Raw genomic sequence first — 23,017 nt, 5'->3', positions numbered from 1 at the left:
AGTGGAGTGTTTTCACAGGGTGGTTTTCTCACTTCTACTGAGTCAAAGTACCTCAACACATAAAATGAACAAATCAAACGTGACAAGCCCAACAACTAGGATGAGAGTGTATAGCAGCAAGTCAAAGCAACACTGCCCTGCAGATAACCCAGTGTGAAGTGAGGGCGGGCTGACTCAACCCGCCACTCCCCACTCAGGCCTTCACGGCCGCGCGCATCAGCTCCTGCGCGCGTTCACTCCTCACTACCAACAGGCACGGAATTCCAGGGAGGAAGCCACCGGGACCGGGAAACGAACAACAACTCCAAAGGTGCCAAAACTAACTAACCAGGGGAGGAGAAGGAGCCTGAACACGCTCGCTCCTCGTTGGGAACAGTGGGAACACCCGGGCGCGGAGTATGGACTAGAGGCGCCGGGGCGCAGCAGATGGAGGCGGCCAGAAGTTTGGTGTTTGTCGGGGCCGTGCTGCTCGGAGCGACGGGCGCGTTGGGCAGAGAAGGTGGGTGACTTCAGCAGCTTTTCTCGTCTTTAACACCTCCGCCGTTTGCAAAATAAACACCGTGCCTACGCGGGGGGTATTGAAATAGAGGGTGTGGGTTATATTTAAGTGAATACTCCGGATCCGAAGAGGTTGATATTTCTGGAGTGGACCACATTCCTCCGTGAGTTCGCAGCCCCTCGTCCTCTCTCCGCTTGAGCCTTGTGGGATTTATGGAGCGCTGATAAGGAGAAAAATCACACCTGTCACAAAGAAGCCTCAAATGAGATTTACTGCGTGGATAAAAAAAAAAAACTTTAAGCACGTCTTTGTTGTGCGGATAAACAGTGTAGTAGATAGCAGAAGGCGTGAAACAGGTAAGAAATGTGAGAACCTGCTCCGCAGCTTGGGGACACGCAGAGATACTGGCTGGGTTGTGCGCGCAGGCGGACATTAGGCTGGTTTGCTCTGCGCGTAAACAAAAACAAACCAACAATCACAGACAGCGCATTGTGTGTCAGGGATCATGACGATGTCAATTATTCACTTCTGGCTCCAAAGAGGACATTGTCTGATAGAGGGCCACTTGTCACACTTGGAGCTGGAGTGCATGCCAGTAAAACAAGAGCTAACTGAAAGTGTAAAACCAGTGCACATTTGCGCCACAGTCCCACAAATCGTGTTTTTATGTTTTTGACAGAAGGGCGTTTGATAATTCAGGCTCGCACACATGAAAGATCACGTCTCATTTAGAAGAATGCTGCATTTTCAGCCATTTTTTAGCAGCAGTTTGAAATTTCTATTATCATTTTTTTTAGGTGTTTAATTAATTTTTCAAGCAGAAATGCCAAACATGAATTTATTCCAGCTTCTCAAATGTACTCAAACACACAACACAAAAGGAAAATAAAAGCTATAAGAAGACATTTCTTCCTCTTTTCTCTGTTTTTTTTTTTTTTTACATTTTGTTGGCACAACAGTTCACCTCAATCATGAAAACAGTAGTAGTTTGCAGCTGTAGTTTGTAGTTGTCACTGCGAAGGAAAAGCAAGCATTGAATAGCATTAAATATGTCACAAGCTAATGGCTAATAAATTCCTGACAATGCAGCCTTTATTGACATCCACTTGACAGCTGTATCGACATGCCCTTTTTAAAAATCAAAACCCCTGCTGTGGAAATAGGCCAGTGAAATATGGCGTGCACTATCGCCATGTTTTAGCTTTGGATGGAACCTCTGCAAGTCCTCGTTACCACTAAACAGAAAAATATGACTTAAAAAAATATTGTATTGAAGCTTCTTTGTCCTGTATTAGCTGCCCACCCTCCACCTCCACCCCCACCCCCATCACTACTGCACACACAAACAAAGCCAATAGTCACAGGTGAAGTGATTTCCAAATATAACTGCATTGTTGGTGGGAACAGGTTGGTGCACTTTGCTACACAGTGTCGACCTCTGAGGCATCAGTTCAGTGGGAGAGCTGTGATTGGGTTATTAAGGATTATTAGATAATCCAACAGCAGTCTTACTTTGGGTTATTAAATGATGTTATGTCAGTTTTCTGTCCACAAACACACACACACACACACATCCTATGAACAAGAAGTCAGCAGCTGTTTTCCTTTAACGGTCAGAGTGAATTAATTCAACAGCCTGCCTCTCTGTGTGAACATATTTAGTGTGTCTGTGTGTGTTTGTGTATCAGCAGAGTTCACGTCCCTTTCACACTCTAGTGCGCCCATTGAGCGAAACTCACAGCGCAGTGATTAAGTCCCACTGAATCGCCCTCAGTAGCAGGTTAACTCAGCCGGCCGTGACTCACCAGTCTGGGCTGCGTGTCGGTGATCTAACTCGCTGTGAGCTGAGGAGGGGGCCGTCAGCCGGCCTCATTACCGGCCTCAGAGCAAAACTGTCGACACCCTCCTGTGTGCTTTTTTTAGGGTTTTAGTTACACTCCTTCAACCTGCATTTACTGTACACTGACACACATCTGCACAAGGCAAACATCTCTCCTCTCTGTCCCTTCGTTTCCTGTCGCCTCTCGAGTGTCCCTGTCACAAACTGGGGCAAAAACGCCAGAGAAAATACTTGAAAATGTGGTGATCATTATAGTTCAGTATTGATTGTTTCAACAAGATAACACAGAGCTGTTGTAATACTTCTGGTAGTCTGGTACCATAAGGCACCCTATATTTAGTGTTGTCATAGTTTGTCAATGTTTGAGTTGCCAGGTTGTTTAAATCCCCTGTGGAATGACAATCTTTCATTGATAAAGGATTTTGTGAGTCTCATCATAAATTACAATTAATAATAACACTGAAATACATCGATAAACCCTGGTGTCTGAGGGCAGGCCGTCAAATGGTTCATTGGAGTTTCTAATGAATTTAATAGCTCAAAAGTAAGGAGGACAAAAACAGCAGGCTAAGGGATTTTAGATGATGATAACTTACTCTGCATTCAGTAACTTGTCTGTGCAATAATCAGCAGTTTATATTTCATTATATTTTGTTTTTATTATTGTATATATTCTGTAAATATATTCTGTTCAGTGTATTCCTATATTTCTCTAGTGTTTCTCTGTATCAGAGCAACAGTAACGCCCCAAATTATAATTCAAGTATTTCTGACTGATTCAGATTTTTCACAACCTGGCAACATAAACGTTTTTATTAATGGCTTAGACTGATCTATAAACAGCAGAATGAATCATTTAACATTTATAAAGCTATTTGTTACAAACCCACCAATGGTGCCTTATTATCAACATATTTAGCAAAGAATTATTTGAAAGATATTGTGACACTGGTCTGGGCATCTTACATTCATCTATCAATGCAATAATATAATGGACTGTCCATTAACCTGAATCATGACACGCTGGTTTTCTAAACCAACAATGCAAAGCAAACATACAGTCAGATTTCCCCCAGAAAAATGTTTAACTTTCCATTATAATACAGAGAAATGTGATGAGCATCTGCTATGGAAAGTGACAGCTGGTTATCCACATGAACAGAGTGATTGGTATCAAAAGACCTCTTCACCTAGCCCTGATCTGGCCTTCGAGTCATGAGGTCTTAAACATTAAATGACTCTTTGTTTGCACTTTGTTTGTACAATTCTTCCTTTTCAAATGAACTGCCCATGTAAAAGCAGCTGCAGATGCTTTCAAACTGCAGTAAACATGTAAAAACGCCTTCAGGAGGTATTCTGATGCAGTGGTGGTGTACATGTTTGTGACTGTAGTTTTTGCATGACAGGGCGAATGAGTGAGGAGTTCATGTCTATGGCTCCAGTACAGTACGGATCCTGTTCTGCTTGTCTGTTGAGCAATACCTGTTTTTTCTCCCTTGGTCGTAATGTGAAGGGGAAGGAAGAATGTGTGCAGGGAGGTCGGAAGAAATTTTAAGTTTATGCAAGCCCCATTGCTAGGATTAGCATTGCATTAGAATGGGGACTGACATGTTAAATCTGAGGGATAATAAAGTGACGGAGAAAGTCCTGTTGGATCAGCTTGTTCTGTTTATGTTGAGCTTTGAAAGGATCTGATCCATTAGAGGAGAGTCGAGCCCAGAGGATCCTGTTGACTGTTCTGGTGTGTCACACTGCGTGGCTCAGTCTAACTCCTGCAGTAGCATCGCTGCCAACATGTTTCTGTCACTTACCATACACACACTGGTAAACACACATGCACACTCCCTGTGCTAACTGGCACGCTGCCACACACAGGTGTGGCTTCAAGCTGGCTTTCAATTTGCAGACGGTCTCAAGCAGCACACTGGTACAGGACATAGTCAGTTCACAGTCATCACAGCACCTCTGTTGGAAGCCAGATTAACATCCAGTCACTATGTATGATTGTATATTTAATATATTTAGGTTTTGGCCTGTTTGCTGGACAAAACAATGAAAGTGAGGGCATGGCCTTGGGCTCTGGAAATTGTGAAAGGCGTTTTTCACTATTTTTAAATATATTTTGTAGCTCAAAAGGTCATAGAGAGGGGAAGATGCACAAATCATTTGAATATGGGGATAACCCATAAAATCCATCTTACTTTCTCACCTCTGCACATCTGGCCAATCACAGCGTGAAGTTGATGTTAATCTCAGATTGTCGGTTTCACAAAGTTATGTTAAAGGCATAGATATAATCCAACCAAAGAGCCCGTCGGATGGTTTGAAACCCCGTCCCACAGCACTTGTCTGACAGCAGAATGGTGGGAGCGGCCTCTGATCATCTCTGCGTCTTTCCAAAACCAACAATCCGACTACTCATACTCCACGTTGTGATTGACCTTTTTTTTTTATAGCACCTCACACCTCTTTGCTCAGTACAACCATAAACCTGTTTGCCTTCTGACAAGGCTGAACAACATGCCCTACAAACTAGTTTGTTTCCACTTCCTGTGCTGTATTAAAACTTGCCTCACTGTTTATACCAGAACCACTGATCAAGATCACAACAGATGCTCAATTGTTCCAAGTTCAAAGACATGGTCACTGACTTAAGAAATTAACAAAAATGTTAAAATCTTGCTCATCAGGAGCTCAACTGTACACTGATGCAACTCAAGTAACTGTTTAAAATGTGGAAACAGTCAGGAAAGTAGAAATTGTCGTTCGTTCTTGTTAACTACAGACAACACCTGACCAGTGGAAGTTTCCAGAGCCAAGTTGCCATGATACGCTGTGCAGAGGCCAGCACTAACATGTTTAACTGTGTGTGTGTGTGTGTGTGCGCGTGCGTGCGTGCATGCGTGTGTGTGTGTGTTTTTGAGAGTTTGGATGTCAGTGGCAGTCATAAGTTGTGTGTGTTGTGTGGGCACAGAGATGGAGGGTCACAAGACTGAACCGCAGCCAGGTCTCTCTTGGTCCACCCCCCCTCGCCCCATCACTGGTGAAATACATACATGTGTGTCATCTTTTAGATATGCAAAGACACACATTCCTGTGAAATGACACTTTCCAAAGTCCAAAAACGGTTGGGCAACGACTCATGTGCTCAGAAACTTACAGGAAGAAATGAAAGGGGGCACAGAGGGGAAATGTTTCAGATAACTTGGCTCTCAGATCAGGTAATAATAATAAGATGTAGTGAGTGGATTTGGAAGAGGAAGGCAGGGACAGTGACATGACAGATAGAGCGAAGTAAGTGATAAAAGAGAGAGTATTTTAGGCCACGGGGATGGAGGGGTGGACTGCTCCTCACAAGGCCACGCACACACAGGCGTTGCTGAGAGACTTTTGGAGAGCAAACAATGAGGGAATAAAAAGGAGAGGAAGCTGAGAACTGGCTTCACACACACACTTTTTAGAAATGGAAAAACTGCTCTGTTGTGCTTTCTGTTACGGCACTTTTGCCTAATCCCCGGAGCTGGAGGCGACCTGGTTGTTTGTGTGCTTGTGTGTGGTAGTTTGGGCGAATCAGGGAGTCAGTTTATATTTCTGTTTAGATCTTCTGTCTTATTAGAAATGATTTAAATCCCAGAGAATAAAAGCATGTCTCCCCTCCTGGCTTGGCATGTAAAACTATTTTCCATGATGATATCACCGAAGGAGGCAGTGATTAGTCCTTTTGATTTGATATTTGACACAAGCTGAAACGACTGGGTGTGTATTTTTGGCACCGGCCCTGTTAATCATAGACCCATTTGCTACAGTAGCTTGCTGTCGGATTTTAATACGGACCTTATTTACACTTAATGGCCCAATACGTCTTTGCTGACTTGCAGGAGCTGTCATGTTCTGAGTGCTCAGCCATCAGCGGGAAGCGTTACACGTGGCAGACACACATACATGATAAGAGCATGTCTTGAGCACATATCACCTGGCCTTTGCCAGTGTATCAGGAAAATCATCCTCCTCCTGCCTGCCAGCGCTTCCTGTTCCTGCGATGATGTCCATCCAGCCGTCTTAAGCAAAGAGAAGGACGGAGATAGTACAGTGGAGGGGTGGCTTCAATCAAGGAAAGTGTCTTGACTATTGAAGGGCTGTTGGAAGGGAGCCAGAGGAAGTCATTTATAACCTCAGCAGAGGGGAGGGGGGGCTGTCCACTGTGTGACTGCCTGCTAAAGCATGGGAGCTATGTGCGTGTGCGACAGCCCCCATGAATTGTAGCGCTGTATGACCCTGAATGTAATGCTGTGTGTGACCCACTGTGGGGAATCTGTGCTCTCTGCTGCCAGTGGAAAATATATCATATACACTAAGAGACAGACAGAGGCAGCGCAGATGGTGTGTATTTCAGAGTACCCATTCAAGGCCACTTAAAAACAGTTACAGTCAAAATATGTGGAGTTTGCATCCTCCAGAGATTCTTTATTTAAAGACTTTGTCTAGAAACTGAGGTCACACTAACAGTAGCCTATATATAGTTTTACTGCGCTCATGTGAACAATTGAAGCAGAATAATCAACAGGGTTGTTTGGCATATGTTTCTTATTCATCATAGAAAAGTGAGCGTGTCATTGTAAAATCTGTTTAAGGGCTGCAACTAATTATTATCTTCATTATCGTTCCTTCTGTCAAAACTAATCTATAAAATGTGAGAAAATAGTGAGAAAAGTCTCAGTTTTCCCAGATTTTCACAAGGTGACATCTATAAATTGTCCAAAACCCAAATTATTCAGTTTATTATGATGTAAAGCAGAGAAACTGGAATGTCTGGTAATGTTGCTAAGTGTGTTTTTAAAATAATTCATCATTATCAAATTAATTCTTAATTAGCCAATCGTTTAGGCACTAAACTGAAAAACATTCATATTTATATGAACTTCTTATTTTGTACTCAGTTGTAGTATCAGTGTCATATATTTATCATACATCTGATTGTTTCATGGACAGTTCATTTTAATCTTATGAAGCTAAACAATTTGAATGGGTTGCTGCGGCCCTGATGGTGTTACAGCAAGTTTAACTTGATGTTCAGTGATGACAGAAATCCTGCAATTTTTCCTCACTTGGTACTTGAATCTGAATGTTACACAGTAATGCCAAACAGCTCACACACCATTTAATTTTGAGCACATTACGTTGTTCAACCCCAGAATGAAACGCACAGTTGGAGAAACTAGCAAGAGTAGCTAGATCTCGAAAGTATCCAACCAAAAATCCCACCCCCTCCCTTCAGGCTTTCCTCCAAAGTCACTCCCCCACAACACATGGAGGCGCCGTCTGATTAATGTTACTACTGGAGGACGAGTCCAAGACGGTGATGAGAAGACCAGCCACTGTCCGTTGTTCATTCTGCACACAACCGCTGACTGTCAGCCTCTTTTTCAGTCTAACAAATATACTTCTCTGTTAAATGCCACAATTTTAGAATCACAAAACAGCCATCACAGATGTAATGTTACCTTTGCGATCATTTGATCGTCATCATTTCATTCCAAATAAAATGATTGGATGAGCTTATTACAGTCCTGTGACAGCCACAGACACTGGATATTATTTATTGATTGCTGTCAGGCTGTTGTGAAAATTTCAACCAATATAACAAAAAATAAGTATCCGATTCTGCCGTTAAAAGCAAAAGTGACATTTAATTTCCACTCTGTCTTAATGAGGAAGACTTTTGTGTCCTTTCGTTTGATTTTCCAAATGATTTTGAATGACAATAAAACAGCTTGAATGTTGAGCAACGAAAAGGGTTTTAAAAGTATTTTACATGCAGGATGAAGTTATTGTTAGAGAACTATCTTCTGTGTTGCAGTGTGCCTGGGTACAGACATGAAACTCGCCCTGCCCTCCAGCCTGGAAAATCACTACGAGACCCTGAGGCTGCTCTACACCGGCTGCCAGGTCGTCCACGGCAACCTTGAGATAACGCATCTTCATGGAGACCCTGACCTCTCCTTCCTACAGGTATATGCATAAAATGTGCCAGCGATACATTATGAAGAGTGTGTATTATAACTCTTATTAGTAGTTATAAAACAGAGAAGATGGAAACAAAGTAAGACAAACTGAGTGTTCAGTAATTCAGTCCACTTATCCTTTTATTTTTTCTGTCTCTTCACCTCCTCTTCTTCAGGGGATCGTGGAGGTACAGGGCTATGTACTTGTAGCCCATGTGTCAGTGAGTCTGGTGCCTCTGGACAACCTTCGGATCATAAGAGGCAGCCAGCTGCACAACTCCAGCTACGCCCTGGCTGTGCTGGATAACACTCGGGAAGGACGGGGGCTTCGGACGCTCCGGCTTCGAAGCCTCACAGGTAAGATAGTATAGTATTAGTATAGTAGAGCTCTGAGTTGAGAGCCCAGTCTGACCTGACTGGACTGTGATCGGGGCCTTATGTTTGAGTTGTTTTGGCTCATTCATTTTATCAGTATCTTCAGCTATAAAACTTTAATGCTCTCAAGGGAAATCAGACAAGCTTACATGTATGGGCTTCTGTTTTATTTGAAGATTTGCAAATGTGGAAGACTTTTGTGACCTGCTCTCATCAAGCATTTGTTATCTACTGGAACAGTAAGTTGATGAGCTCCTCTTACGTATCATCTCCCCTGCAGAGATCCTCTTGGGTGGGGTGTATATTTGGGGAAATCCTCAGCTGTGCTTCCCAGACCCCCAGAAAATCACTTGGAGGGACACTTTGGACGAGCAGAATATCGATGCCAAGCTGCACCGTCTCCAGCTTCGGGCCCCTAAATGTAAGATGATTGACTGAAATATATATGAACATCAGTTCATGCTGGTATATACTAGAAAAGAACTAGTTTGTACAACATGTCCAAGTAAGGAAGGCAGTATGGTATTATTCAGGGCTCACCGTAAACATTAACAGACAGTCTCTCCGGGATCAGAAGCTATTTGACCATCCAACAAGCAGTCCTGATGAAGTATACTGGCATCTTAAGTAAAGCCCCACAGAGCTGCTTCCATAGCTGTAGACTCTTGTTTTTCACCTGTTAAATTGTGGGATAAATGCTCAGCTTTCCTTATTTTTTATTGTTGCTGGGTTTCTTCCGGTACAGGTCCAAACTGTTCCCCTGTATGTGGAGAAAGCTGCTGGGGAGAAACTGCACAGGACTGCCAGACCTGTGAGTTAACTTCATGTGTAGAGTATTACAGTGACACTTTTTGTGAGTGAGTGAGTTAGTAAGTGAAGTGCAGCTAAAAAAAAATTCACTTTTCCATTTATGTTCAAAGTGACCCGTATTAAATGTGCGTCTGGCTGTCAGCGGTGTAAAGGTCCCCTTCCCAATGACTGCTGTCACATGCAGTGTGCTGCTGGATGCACAGGACCCAAAGACTCAGACTGTCTGGTAAGTGATCCACAAACACGTAACTATAACCTCCTCACCTTGGCAGACTGTAACGCTTCCTTCTTCTTCTTTTCAGGCTTGTCGTCACTTCAACGACAGCGGTGTGTGTAAGGAGAACTGTCCTCCACCCACCATCTACGACCCTGTGACCTTTCAGACGAAACCCAACCCAAACAAGAAGTTCAACTTTGGAGCTACCTGCATCACTACGTGTCCTTGTGAGAACCTATTTTGAAAAACCCTTGTTTACCCAAGAAAGCTACAACACAGTACGAAGTGTCTTGCTGCAGGGCGTCTTGATCATAGATACAGGAACGTAGATACAGTGTTCATTCATGTGACATGCATCTGCACGGCAGCCATATTGGGGAGTGAGGATCTGCCAGTAAACTATTGAGAGATGCACACTTCACTACAAAATCAACACTAACTTTGTTAACTCTGAACCGATTTTTCTAACTTTGTTAGAATCTAATCAGTATCAGAATGTATTGTAGCTAGGCTATGTGTCAGTGTCTAATGTGAATTAAGGAAGATAAAATAATATAGATGTACAATATTTCAGACATTGTTGTGTGATGGAAACAGTCCAGCCAGCAGGTGTGGAGTTATCATACACATCTCAGGGTGTAATGCTACAATCACATTACCAGCTTCCCATTTTGCCATACCTAATTTATTTCTGTTTAGCTGCCAATTTGCCCTTTGCTCACTCTGTCTCCCGGCCTTTAGATAACTATCTTGCGATGGAAGTGGCCTGTACTTTGGTGTGTCCCAAAGCCAACCAGGAAGTTATCATCACGCACCCTGACAGAAATGAGACACAGAAATGTGAAACGTGTGAAGGAGACTGTCCCAAAGGTGGGTGTAATTGTGTCTTTCTGAGTACATTTGCTGTTCACATACACTCAATAGCCACCTCATTAGGTTCACCACCACACCTGCTCATCAATACAAACTTCTAATTGCACAATTGTGTGGCAGTAATTCAGTGCATAACAGCATGCAGACGTGATCATGGGGTTTAGTGGTTCTTCAGACTAAACATCAGGATGACTATGGAATGTGACTTTAACCATGGTGTAATTTGTTGGAAAGGTTGGTTAGAGTATCTCAGTAACTGCTGTTCTTCTGGGTTTTTCATGCACAGCAGTCTTGAGAGGTTAAAATGGTGCGAGGAATAAAAAACTTCCAGTGAGCAACAGTTCTGTGGGTAAATCTTGATCTCTGCTGTGATATGCAGATGTTAGGGTCAGAATTTGGCCTAAACAGCATGAATCCATGAATCCATCCCGCCTTGTGTCGGTGGTTCAGGCCACTGGTGGTGTAATGGTGTGGGGAATATTTTTTGGGAAACAGTAGACTTCTTAATAGCAGTTGAGCATCATTTAAATGCCACAGCCTCCATGAATTTTGACGCTTACCACATGCATGCCTTTATGGCCACAGTCTACCGATCTTCCAATGGCTACTTCCAGCAGGATAAGCAGCATGTCACAATCATGCTCACATCATCTCAAACGGGTACTTGGAACATGACAATGGGTTTAGTGTAGTCCAGTTGTCTCCAGAGTCAGCAGATCTCAATCCAGTAGAGCCCCTTTGGGATGTGGTGGAAGGGGCATTAACAGCATGACTGTGCAGCCTACAAATCTACAGCAACTGCATGATGTCAACATAGAGCAGAGTCTCTAAGGAATGGTTCTGGCACCATGTTGAATCTGTGTACTTAATGATATGGCCACCAAGCATGTGCATTAGCTAGTCCAACAGGGGAGGAACAATTACACACCAAGTGGCTTAAATGTTACGTAACTGATGTTTTGTAAGTTGCGTATTCTCCGCATGCATCACATGGCGCTTCAGTACTGATGTTCTGATGTTTGCTTCTGACAATAGTGCAAAGTGAACCAACCTGTTTCTGCAGTACCTCGCTGCTGTTACATCATTTCTCTTCAATCAGGATTGTTTGATTTGGATAACTTGGATAACTCAGTAGCCCTGCTATGTGATACAGACCCCAGCGATGGCATAATCTTGTATTATGTTGCTGAGACTGTTCATTGTCATTGCATGAGTTTTAAAACATTTTGGCCTCAGTTGGGACCGCTATTGCTAGACCTGTTCACAACAATGACTAATAAAGCTCTATTTTCTATTACATTAAGACAGAAAGATACATACATTTATACATCAAGACCAGACAAGCTTTATTAGATTGGTTCGGATAACGTCTGTCAGTCACTGATTCACTTAATTGATTGTCTTATCTATGGCAGGTCCATCATCAATGTGAGCAGTTTGTTAATCAATTTCAACATTGCTAGAGGCACCAGCAGGGACTCTCCTTATTTCTTTTTTCCTCTCAAACTACAAAGTCAGGCAATTTGTCAATCACTTTATACCCTGAGTGACACCATATTTCACTTTACGCTGATGATCTCCTGGTTTATATGGAGGGTGGTTGATCATTCTTGTCCTGTTATATTGTGAGTTTATTACATTTTGATTAAATTGATTAAAAGCTGTTGTCATGGTTTGTATTGCAGTGTGTTATGGCCTGGGTATGGACAACCTCGGCGTCATGGACAACCATGGCATCACTATGGTTACATCTTCTAATGTGGAGCAGTTCAACAAGTGTAAGAAGATTTTTGGTAGTCTGGCCTTCCTCCCTCAAAGCTTTGTAAGGTAAGTGGCCCACAGGCCAAATGAAAATGCACTTTTTCATGAAAATACTTCAGAAATAATTCATTTAGCTACTAGAAATAGCTAAATGAATTAATTTACTCAATATAAGCTTAACAATCATGTGCACACCACCAGTAATAAATGGCAGCTTGATGCCCAAAGATATATAGTGCCACAGAGCCACAGAGCCACATCGCCGCTGTTTAGTTATTCCAGTATTAGTTTACAGCAGCATTTGTGGAAGGTTCTTTGTGCAAGTCTAGAAGAAAGTTGCCACATTGGTGGATTGGCCACCAAGAAGGTTCCAGGTTCGAATCTGCTGGCAGGCATGTTTACAGTTTGAGCTTTGAATCTAGCTATGTGGAGTTTGCATGTTCTCCCCGTGTTTGGGTTCTTTCTTGGTACTCCGGCTTCCTCCCACAGTCCAAAGGCATGCAGGTTAGGTTTACTGGTGACTCTAAATTGCCCGCAGGTATGAGTGTGAGCGAGAATTGTTGTATGTCTGTGTGATTGACTGGCGACCAGTCCAGGGTGTACCCCGCCTCTCGCTCAGTGTCAGCTGGGATTGGATCAGGCCCCCAGTGACCCTTAAGGATAAGCAGTATAGACAATGGATGGATGGATTGGCCTGCATGACATCAACTGAAGCTGAGATGCCAAGTCATGATAAATGATCTTGCATGTGCCAACTGTTCAGAATGAGAGTGTGAAATGTAAACACAAAGCTGAGATTTTATCAGTGAACAGTGAGGTTGAAGGTTGAAGATGATATTTTTCCTCTTGTTCTGCGTCCCATTGTCTTATAAATCTTCTGTTGTCATCGTCCAGGGACCCTGCGACCAACACATCAGGCCTGACCCTCAAGCACCTGAGCTCCTTCAAGAAACTGGAAGAGATTACAGGTACTGCACACTGAGGAGAACAGTGAGGAAGTGTTTGTTGAACCCTTTGTAAGCTTTTACCAAGAAAATGAAATCAGTTAATGCATTTTTTAAAAACCTTACCATGTAACACCACATAGAAGCCTGGTGTACAGAGCATACTATGTCTCCTCTATTAGAGTATTTTAGTGTCTTTGTTTGATTTTGCTGTGCAGGCTATTTGTATATCGATGCCTGGCCAGAAGAGTGGACTGACCTGACTGTGTTTGAGAACCTGAAGGTGATCAGAGGCAGGATGCTCTACAAGTAAGTAAAACTGCCTCCATTACCTGTATGATTGTTTTTAAATTCAACACTCCCTCACTCAACTGTACAAGCTGTTCCACCCTTGTGACTGAGTTTTGTTATCTTTATTCAGCAACAGAAAATCTTATTTCACTTGTTAGACAGCTGTGCGTCTTTGTGCCAACTATTTGTCTCTGGTTCAGTTGAGACAGCTTGTTCACTTTCAGGGTTATAAAGGCTAATTATTAGCCAGCGCAGCTTGCAGCACAGGCCAGTCACAATAACAGTAAAAGCCTATTGGAAGCTATCTACCGTAGCATGCACAAACTAGGTCATACTGTTTTTCTGACACTGTTTTACAACAAGGTCTGACATTATGGGCTGTTTTTTTGGACAATTAGAACAGTCTTGTTGTTTCTTTTTTGTAATTAAAGTGTTTAATTTGCTTTAATTTAAAGTTTCCCAGCTTCCCCTGTTATTCTACTTATAATTCTTCTTTTCTACCTGAAATTTGTTTTTCAAATTGTGTCCAGGGGTGTGTTTTCACTTGCTATCCAGAATCTACACATCCAATCGCTTGGGCTGCGTTCACTACGCAGCGTCAGTGGAGGTTTGGTCCTGTTGCACAACAATTCCCAGCTGTGCTACACTAATTCACTTCCCTGGGATAGTCTCCTCCATCCCAGCCAGGGACCCCACCGCATCGTCAGCAACAACCAGTCCCCCCAAAGCTGTGGTAGGTGAACACACACGTAATGTATGCACAACATAGCAATGCTAAGGTCCATCAACGTTACTGTGGTTTGCACTTTGATCACTTAGCAGTTGTCTTTATCTAAATAGAATACCTTGGCTAGATACAAGTTTCAGTTCAGTTAATTATGCCAACAAAAATCCAGCTGCAGAAAATACTCTTTTAATCATACACATCATAAGTTCCTTCATGGTAAATACTGACAATTGATGAGAAAGGTGGCGCACAGTCCTTCTTGAGGATTTCTCTGTTGGTTTTTTGTGATTTTTAAACATTTATTATTGAAACAGATTCAAACTTGGCAGCTTCAGCTCTCACAAAGCTGAGAACACTTGAAACACAGTGATAGTGATTCCTGTTAACTGTCTGAGGAGATGAGGCCAACAGAAAGTACCGTGGGCATCATGCTCTGTTTTGTCTATCTGTGTTTTCAGAGGAACAGGGGCGTGTTTGTCACCCGCTGTGCAAGGGGGGCTGCTGGGGCCCGGGGCCCAGCCAGTGTGTGTCCTGCAGGGCTTTTCAGCGTGGCACCGAGTGCGTAGAGCAGTGTGACATCTATCAGGGGTAAGAACGTTTGTGCGGGTGTGGCTGTGTTAAATCAATAAAAAGCTAAGTGATAGCGTTCCAAATAATACAATAAACTGTGTATCATAATCCACAAACGAGTTCCCAAGTAGAAAATAAAGCAATGTGTTCGCTTTTAACTGAATGTGTTAGTTTTTAACTGAAAGCTTTGAACTTAAATTGATAATTGATAATTCAGGGGGCTCAGCACAACACACAACAGATTTCTGGGTTCAAAATACATGTATGTGTATTTTTAAGATGACACTGAAGTAAAATAAATGAATAGAGATCCATTTAGAAGTTTGATAGTTTAATGATACATGTCCGAAAGCCTAAAATAATAATAAGTCATATTACACAAAAAGCACAACTAAACATTTGTTATGTTTAAACTCTATTTAAATTGTGTTTGGATAATTGTCAGTCCTGAGTTATCCTGTACAGGTCATCTGGTGAGGCTAACATTAGCAGTTATTTGCAGCCGGGCCCCCTTTCTAAAAATGTATGTCTTTATGACAGCGTCAGGTGCTTTAGATGAAAGCATCCAAAAAATGTGTGATATGATGTGATGTAACATCCCTGCTGTGCTTGTGCTGCAGGTCTATACGTGAATATGCAGATGGGTCTGTGTGCGTTTCCTGTCACGCAGAGTGTCGACCTCTCAATGGCTCTGCCTCCTGTCATGGCCCGGTAAGAGCCTCTGTGACTGTACGGTACTGAGTGGAATTATTTAGTGGGTTTCACACCTAAATATATATCCTCATCTACCCAGCCATAATGATTTCTTGTCATTTCATAATGACATTTTCAACCATTGGGGCTCACAAAAGTGGTTTCATTTTTTCAGGATGTTAGTCCCGGTCCTCCGCACAAAACCAGTTTGCTCAAACTATATATTTTTTTTAATTCTCAAATTGAGATTCACAAATTGAGAGTCTATGTTGCTCTCATTGCAGTAGAGAACACAGTCACTGTTTAATAAGTTGGTCTTCAATGAAGCTTCATTTAAAAATCACAAATGCTTGATAAACTAAAGTATTTTTAAAATCAATTGTGTTGAATTGATTGGACATTGTATGTGCAATTTTATATATACTATGAAATGATTACTGTTTGGTTTGATCCTTAATGACATATTTGACCTTTTTATTTATTTATGTTTAACATTTATTACTTTATTTTTCTTTATTTTATTACATTTTAAAAATGATCAGATAAACTCAAAAATGGCCCAAAAATTCTCTCTCTCTCTCTCTCTCTATATATATATATATATATATATATATATATATGTGTGTGTGTGTACACACACACATACATAATACCTGTGTGTATAATGCAAAATATTTTGTACTCAAATATTTCTCTCTCTGTGTGACTTCAGGGTGCAGAATGTTGTTCAGAGTGTCAGAACTTCCAGGACGGTGAGTTTTGTGTGGATCATTGTCCCAGCGGTGTCAAGGAGGATCAGCAAACTGTGTGGAAGTACAGCAATGCTACGGGGCACTGTCTGTCCTGCAACACCAACTGCACACTGTCGTGAGTGGACGCACAACACTAACACAAGCACACGCTGCACACAACAATGAGGCCCATTTCACATCCAGCGCTTCTCTGTTTCAGCTGCACTGTGATGGATGAGAGAGGCTGCCCCATCGATACCAGGACAGGGTGAGCTACTTAAACTGTCCCGACTGTCTGTTTGTTTTCAAACGCTTTTTCTCCACTTGGTTCAGCTTTTTAGAATTCAGCCAGGATTTTCTCAGTGCTCCTTTTGAGTAATAGAGGCTGTGTTGAACTGTTTTGCTCTGTTTAGACCGGGCACAACCATCGCAGCTGCAGTGGGTGGTGTAATCCTCTTCTTCATTCTGCTGGCTCTGCTGGTCTTCTACCTGAAGAGACAGAGGACACTGAAGAGGAAGGAGACAATGAGGAGGATCCTGCAAGAACATGAGGTGGGCAGAGGGAGGGATGAGAAGCACCAGCTACAAATGTTTTATCATTTGAAGTTGTTTTGAAGACAGAAGTGTAGCAGCTTCAGTTGAATGCAAAAGTAGCTCTTAAGTTCCCTTTGGGTATTTTAGTGTGTAATGAAGGAATCTACCTTCTTCTTCCTTCTTGTGTACAGCTGGTGGAACCTTTAACACCCAGTGGTGCGTCACCTAATCAGGCTCAGATGCGCATCCTGAAGGAGACGGAGTTGAAAAAACTCAGGGTGCTGGGTGCAGGGGCCTTTGGTACTGTGTACAAGGTATATGAGCCTGTTTTTTTAACAATTTGACAGCATTTTGCTGTTATTTAGATATTGCAGCTTTACACGTTGAATGGTTTTCATGATTTGTTTTCAGGGAGTGTGGGCTCCTGATGGGGAGAATGTGAAAATACCAGTGGCCATTAAGGTGTTACGAGAGAACACTTCGCCAAAGGCCAATAAAGAGATCCTTGATGTGAGTACAAGCCAGACACACACGTTCACATTTATAGCACACACAAATACAGCTCACAACCCCTCAATATCTTTCCTGTGTCGTACCCAGGAGGCCTATGTGATGGCAGGAGTGGCCAGCCCCTATGTGTGTCGTCTGCTGGGGATTTGCCTAACCTCCACAGTGCAGCTGGTCACTCAGCTGATGCCGTACGGCTGCCTCCTCGACTACGCCCGGGAGAACAAGGACCGCATTGGCTCCCAGTTCCTCCTCAACTGGTGTGTCCAGATCGCCAAGGTATGTAAACAAGGCACTAGGCGTCATCCTTTTGTTGGTTTTGGTGTTTGTACTGCAGCTCTGATAGCTGCTGATCATTCTTATTTTTCCTTTTTAGATTTTATGAGATATCAGCTTGTATATTTGTGGACACGTGAATTTGTGGGTAATGGATCCGCGTGTGTGCGTGTGTGTTGGGGTAGGGTATGAGTTATTTGGAGGAAGTCCGGCTGGTCCACAGAGATTTGGCTGCACGCAATGTTCTGGTTAAGAACCCGAACCATGTGAAGATCACCGACTTCGGTCTTGCCCGTCTGCTCGATATAGATGAGACTGAATATCACGCTGATGGAGGGAAGGTAGGAGCATCTGCTCTGGATATGCTCACAATTATTTATTTATTTGTTTGTTTGTTTTAACTTGTGTTCTGTGTTTCTAGGTCCCAATTAAATGGATGGCCCTGGAGTCTATTCTGCACAGGAAGTTCACTCATCAGAGTGACGTCTGGAGCTACGGTCAGTATCACTTGGGGATGGAAATGACATCCAAGGCAAAATGTAGAGCCCTCTTTGAAAGTCCCTGTGCTGCACAGAAGTTGTGCTGATGTGCTACATTTCCTCCTCAGGGGTGACGGTCTGGGAACTGATGACATTTGGTGCTAAACCCTACGACATGATCCCAGCGAGAGAAATCCCAGACGTTTTAGAGGGAGGAGAACGTCTTCCGCAGCCCCTCATCTGCACCATCGACGTCTACATGATCATGGTCAAATGTCAGTAGCTCATAGCTGTGTTGATTTGTGTTTAATCTGTTTTATATCATTTTTTTTTTTATTTTAACTTTAATTTAGTAAAACAACAGGATGATTGATAAGGAAACTGTACGTGAATGCAGCCTTTATTTATCAAGTCTATTTCCTGTTCAGCCAAGCAGAGTTGCAGGTCGATAGTTAGTGTTGATGACGTCTTGATGTTATGTTTGGACGGCAGGTTGGATGATTGACCCAGATAGCAGGCCAAGGTTCAAAGATCTGGTGAATGATTTCAGCGCCATGGCCAGAGATCCACCTCGCTATGTAGTCATTCAGGTATGTCTATGTGTGATTCATGCTGCTAATGCAGTTTACTTGTGTGCGTCCAGTGGAACAAAAAAAGACTAACTTATAGTTTGTTACAGTTTTTCCCTTCTGTGTTTTTCTTCCTGTGTCTTGCAGAATGACGAGCAGATGAGCATGTCCAGCCCAGTGGACAGCCAGTTCTTCCGGATGCTCCTGGAGGAGGAAGGGAATAATATGAGGGAACTGCTGGATGCTGAGGAGTATCTGGTTCCTCAACCGAACCACTTCCCCAGGACTCAGGGAGACGGGATTCAAGCCAACGGTCCATCCAGACACCAGTCATACAGGGTCAGTGGAGATGGTCGATGGTTTTGACTTGGATTGCTCTGTTCTGGGCTATACTACACAGTTACATCATAGCTGGGGTCTAGATCTCTGGACAGTAGGTTTGATTTGTGTTTAAAACCAGCTATAATCTGATTTACAATGACTTTTTGGCTTTCCCAGCTCAACAACATCTGCTTTCAATATAAATATATGATTCATAGTCAGCTTAGAACCTTTGAGTGGGTGAAATCACCCTGTTGTCTATTTTTCATGCGTCATTTATCTCTCTTTCTCTTCAGCAGAGCAGAGATCATGGCTTAGATGTTGAGCCCTCCATCGCCGGTGGTCCTCGGAGCATGTACTCCTCCCTGAGCACTCTGGGCCGCAGCCAGTACCCTACCTTACCTTTAGGAGCCAGCGCCTCCAACGGCCTGTGGACTCCTCAGTACCCAACGCTGACTCGCAGGCCCTCGGCTGGGGGCCAGTCTGACTCGGTCTTCCTGGATGGGCCAGGGGACGACCCCTCACTACCCCCGGCCAGCCCTGGACGCTACTGCAAAGACCCCACCTACTCCAATGGGAGCCAGGGCGACCTGGAGACAGACGGGCCAAATGGCTTTCATCATCCTCATCACCTTCATCACTCTCTGCCCAGACGAGGTCATGGGTATAATCATAATCATGCCTTGCCAGGTGAGCAGGAGATTGCCTGCGCTGTGGGCTCTAAAGAGGTCTATAATATGAAATGTTTGATAATTAAATCTCAGAATGTTTTGTCCTGACTTTTCTGTCCTCCGTCTGTTCAGAATACGTCAACCAGGAGATTCAGAATCTCCGGCCGGGGGCCCCAGAGCGACCCAGCACGCTGCCTCGTAAAGGCTCCAGAGCAGACCGACGCCTCCCCAACGGCCTGAGCTCTGGTCACAGTGTGGAAAACCCGGGATACTTGGTCCCCGTGAGCTGCGGGGTGTCCACCTCTCCGGCCTTCGACAACCCTTACTACCTGGACCTTGTGGCCAAAGCCAAAGCTGTAGCTGGGGCTGCAGCGGTGGACGGCCCCGAGCCTCTGGAGAGAGACGGAGGACTTCCCAGGCATGTCAACGGGTTTGTGACCCCCACGGCAGAGAATCCAGAGTATCTGGGACTAGCGGACACCTGGAGTGGCTATACTTGAGGAGACGGACCGGGAGGAATGTGATGAACTCATGAAAAGTCACAGATTGTGTTCTACTGAGGGAAAAGAGGAGCAAGAGAAAGGGAAGATTAATATTTGTATGACAAAAATGAGCTGGGTGTGTGATTGATCCTGGGAATAGTATGTGCACGTGGGAGTGAATCTTCTCTCGACATTGAGTGGAGCACCCGACTCCAAACCAGTCGACGTTGTCCAGCTGATGTCACCAAGTGACCCCCATCATGAGGCACCATGACTCAACACAGTGTAGCATTAATCTGGTGTCTGTGGCTTCATTTGTATTCCTGTCTTCCTCTCAGCAATCTGCACTCTTTGTATGACTGTCAAGTGCCGAAAAAGGAGTTCACTCAGTATATAAGTAAGTACTTGGTAAGCAAAGGAATTCATGTTTGTCAAAACCCATCATGGTACGAGAAGATTCTCATCATCAGAGAACATTTGACTGGATTAATGAATGCTGATTTTTTTTTTTTCAAATGTTCATTTTCTTTTAACTTGTTTAATGTCTAAGGTTGTCTCTACTACATGTGAATCATTTTTTGCATTTCCCTCAGTTCCCTGGTGCGCCTTGATGTGCAACTCGGCTCAGCTAAAAAGAGAGAAAGTGAGTCAGGATGTGCATTGAAGGTGATGTTTAGTATTCTGGTCACTTTGTCTCTGACCTGATGGGGGTCTTCAGCACTCTCAAAGCCATTTTGTTTCGTTCAGAGAAGGCCCTGCAGCCCATCTGGCCAGTAGACATGCTCCCTGAAAGAAAGGCATCCTGTATGGAGAAGACAGAGGCATTGTGCCACATTGATGTATGTGGTTGTTAGTGTCTGCAGCCGCAGCGACTTTGTGGTACGGCAAATGAGCTACGAGGTACTCACAGAGTTTTTAGGCTGCAAAAATCTCAGCTATAAGAAAAGAATATAAGAAAAAGTGTACTAAGAGCCAACGTTTCAGGGATTTAGGATTATGTGCATTTTAAATAATGCACAATGCACTAAATGTTAGGATACTGCATATGCCCCCGAGGCTTGTGTTATTACAATGAGCCTTTTGGTTTTGGTGGCCTTTCACTGTGCAAAGCACTACAAGCTATGTGTAAGTATATTCCACAAGAAGTGAAGAATTTGCGTGTATGTACAGTACATGTGTTTGCTACCCTTTATGGAACAAAAACCAGTTCTGCTGTTTGTATGTTTGTGGAAGCGAGTGATGCACTTAGACACTGGAGCTGAATGTGAATCCGAGGAGGCAAAAATGTTGCTCTGCTCGGTTTGGATAATCAATGCATGGCTCAAATTCCACTTGGTGAGAACACACTGGCATCCCAGTTAATAATCAACTGCATTTTTTTTGAGGAGCGTTTTTTTCATGTAAACTGGTGTTGGGTAGTGGGTGGGTGGGGGGGAGGTCAAAAGCAAATCAATAGAGCCATTGTCTGACCCTCATGTCCTTGTTGGAGAGTCAACGCTCTCCCATCTCGCACGTCCCAATGACCGATGTTGTCACAGCTTTGAAAAGAGAGAGGAGGAGTTTTCCTCCGCAGAGGTTTGAAACTTGGCGGCAGAATGTGGTTTTACTCTGAAAGTCTTTGGGAAATTGTCTTTTTCGTCATGTTCTCATACGGGTTTTGAGGAGGTTATTCTTGTTTTTCCAGAAAAAGAATCTTTAAAAATGATATCTGATTTTATATAACAATGTCTCACATGTTTTTATGAAAACATGTTAAGATTTTTTAAGAATACCCTCAACTATTATACACTAACATTGTTTAGAATAGAATGATTATTGAGTGATAACAGCTTTTTCATGTTTATATACAAATATATAGATATATAGATATATGATGAATACGCAGTACAATGTTTTTAAACCTTTTATATATGTTGTTACTGTCAGATGTAAACCTCCTCATATCTCCACACAGTTAAGTTTTTAGAAGAAAAGCAGACTTCAGATTGAAAAATACTAGAGAATCTTTTAACCCTTAAATTGTAATTTAAAGTTGCTTCATTATATACCCTAGATAAAAAATGATAATATAATAATAATGAATAATGAAATTATGAAAGTGCCACTAAATCCTTTAAAAGTGAAGTTTTAAAATATCAAAATTGTGGAATCGGGGTGCTTTTAGGCGTATCCACTAACATGAACAACCCCTCTTTGAGATACAGGGTTTTGACAGGATCACAAAGCTCACAGATTTTCCCACTTCCTTAAAAATGTGATATTGCTCCTGGGTGTTAGAAGACCACACCCGCATACACAATCACAGTTAATGTACTGGTGTTTACACTGTTGTGTCATTTTGTATAAAATGTTCAGTTTAGATGTCTCATGTAGCCGACACATTACCTTGGAATCTCACAAACGAGGGACTGATCTACCTGCTTAAAACCATACGTCTTCTGTCTCCAGTGTGTCTTGTTCTTTAATGCAGTGAGTTTGATATAAAACCGTTCAGTCGTACTAATACCAGTACAGAGCCTGAGGACTGGCGCCGGTCACGGTCTGCTGGCTTGGTGGTTAATGGTAAAAATCTTCCGCCACTGGCCCTGCTGAAGTGTTCTTGGGCAAGATGCTGAATCATGATCAGCTAAATGTTGACAGATTAATCTGTTGGATTGAGTAGAAGTGTAGATGGAATGAAAATGGGGCCTGTGGCTGTTTTATAACTTGGTTAAACATCTACAAATGTGTGCTAAAAAGTTTCAGTTGTAACCGGAGCAAGAAACTGCTTTTGATCCAGGTTTAAGCCCAAGAAATGGTTAACTAACAGGAGTGTGCCGACGGTTTTATGAGATTAAATATCTGT

At 42.9% G+C, this 23,017-nt stretch overlaps 1 protein-coding gene across 2 annotated transcripts; it reads left to right on the top strand.

Annotated features, from left to right (window-relative positions):
* Nucleotides 1–318: 318 nt before the first annotated feature.
* Nucleotides 319–21,563, top strand: erbb2 (erb-b2 receptor tyrosine kinase 2). 2 transcript variants are annotated; one of them, XM_070851225.1, is made up of 27 exons: nucleotides 319–499; nucleotides 8,197–8,348; nucleotides 8,518–8,698; nucleotides 8,997–9,137; nucleotides 9,462–9,527; nucleotides 9,637–9,752; nucleotides 9,829–9,970; nucleotides 10,485–10,613; nucleotides 12,302–12,443; nucleotides 13,272–13,345; nucleotides 13,540–13,630; nucleotides 14,143–14,345; nucleotides 14,798–14,927; nucleotides 15,530–15,620; nucleotides 16,315–16,469; nucleotides 16,554–16,601; nucleotides 16,747–16,885; nucleotides 17,059–17,181; nucleotides 17,279–17,377; nucleotides 17,468–17,653; nucleotides 17,836–17,991; nucleotides 18,072–18,147; nucleotides 18,258–18,404; nucleotides 18,622–18,719; nucleotides 18,846–19,037; nucleotides 19,319–19,709; nucleotides 19,823–21,563. In XM_070851225.1, exons 1-27 carry the CDS (start codon nucleotides 427–429, stop codon nucleotides 20,188–20,190), a joined length of 3,909 nt encoding a protein of 1,302 aa, XP_070707326.1. In that variant the 5' UTR covers nucleotides 319–426; the 3' UTR covers nucleotides 20,191–21,563. The 2 variants fall into 2 exon arrangements, with proteins under 2 accessions (XP_070707326.1, XP_070707325.1); XM_070851224.1 differs by having other exon boundaries at nucleotides 19,316–19,709.
* Nucleotides 21,564–23,017: the final 1,454 nt, after the last annotated feature.

The sequence above is a fragment of the Pempheris klunzingeri genome, chromosome 20 (genome assembly GCF_042242105.1).
Source record: "Pempheris klunzingeri isolate RE-2024b chromosome 20, fPemKlu1.hap1, whole genome shotgun sequence".
Lineage (NCBI taxonomy): Eukaryota > Metazoa > Chordata > Actinopteri > Acropomatiformes > Pempheridae > Pempheris > Pempheris klunzingeri.
The sequence above is the reverse complement of the archived record's forward strand: the minus strand, read 5'-3'. Positions and strand labels throughout refer to the sequence as shown.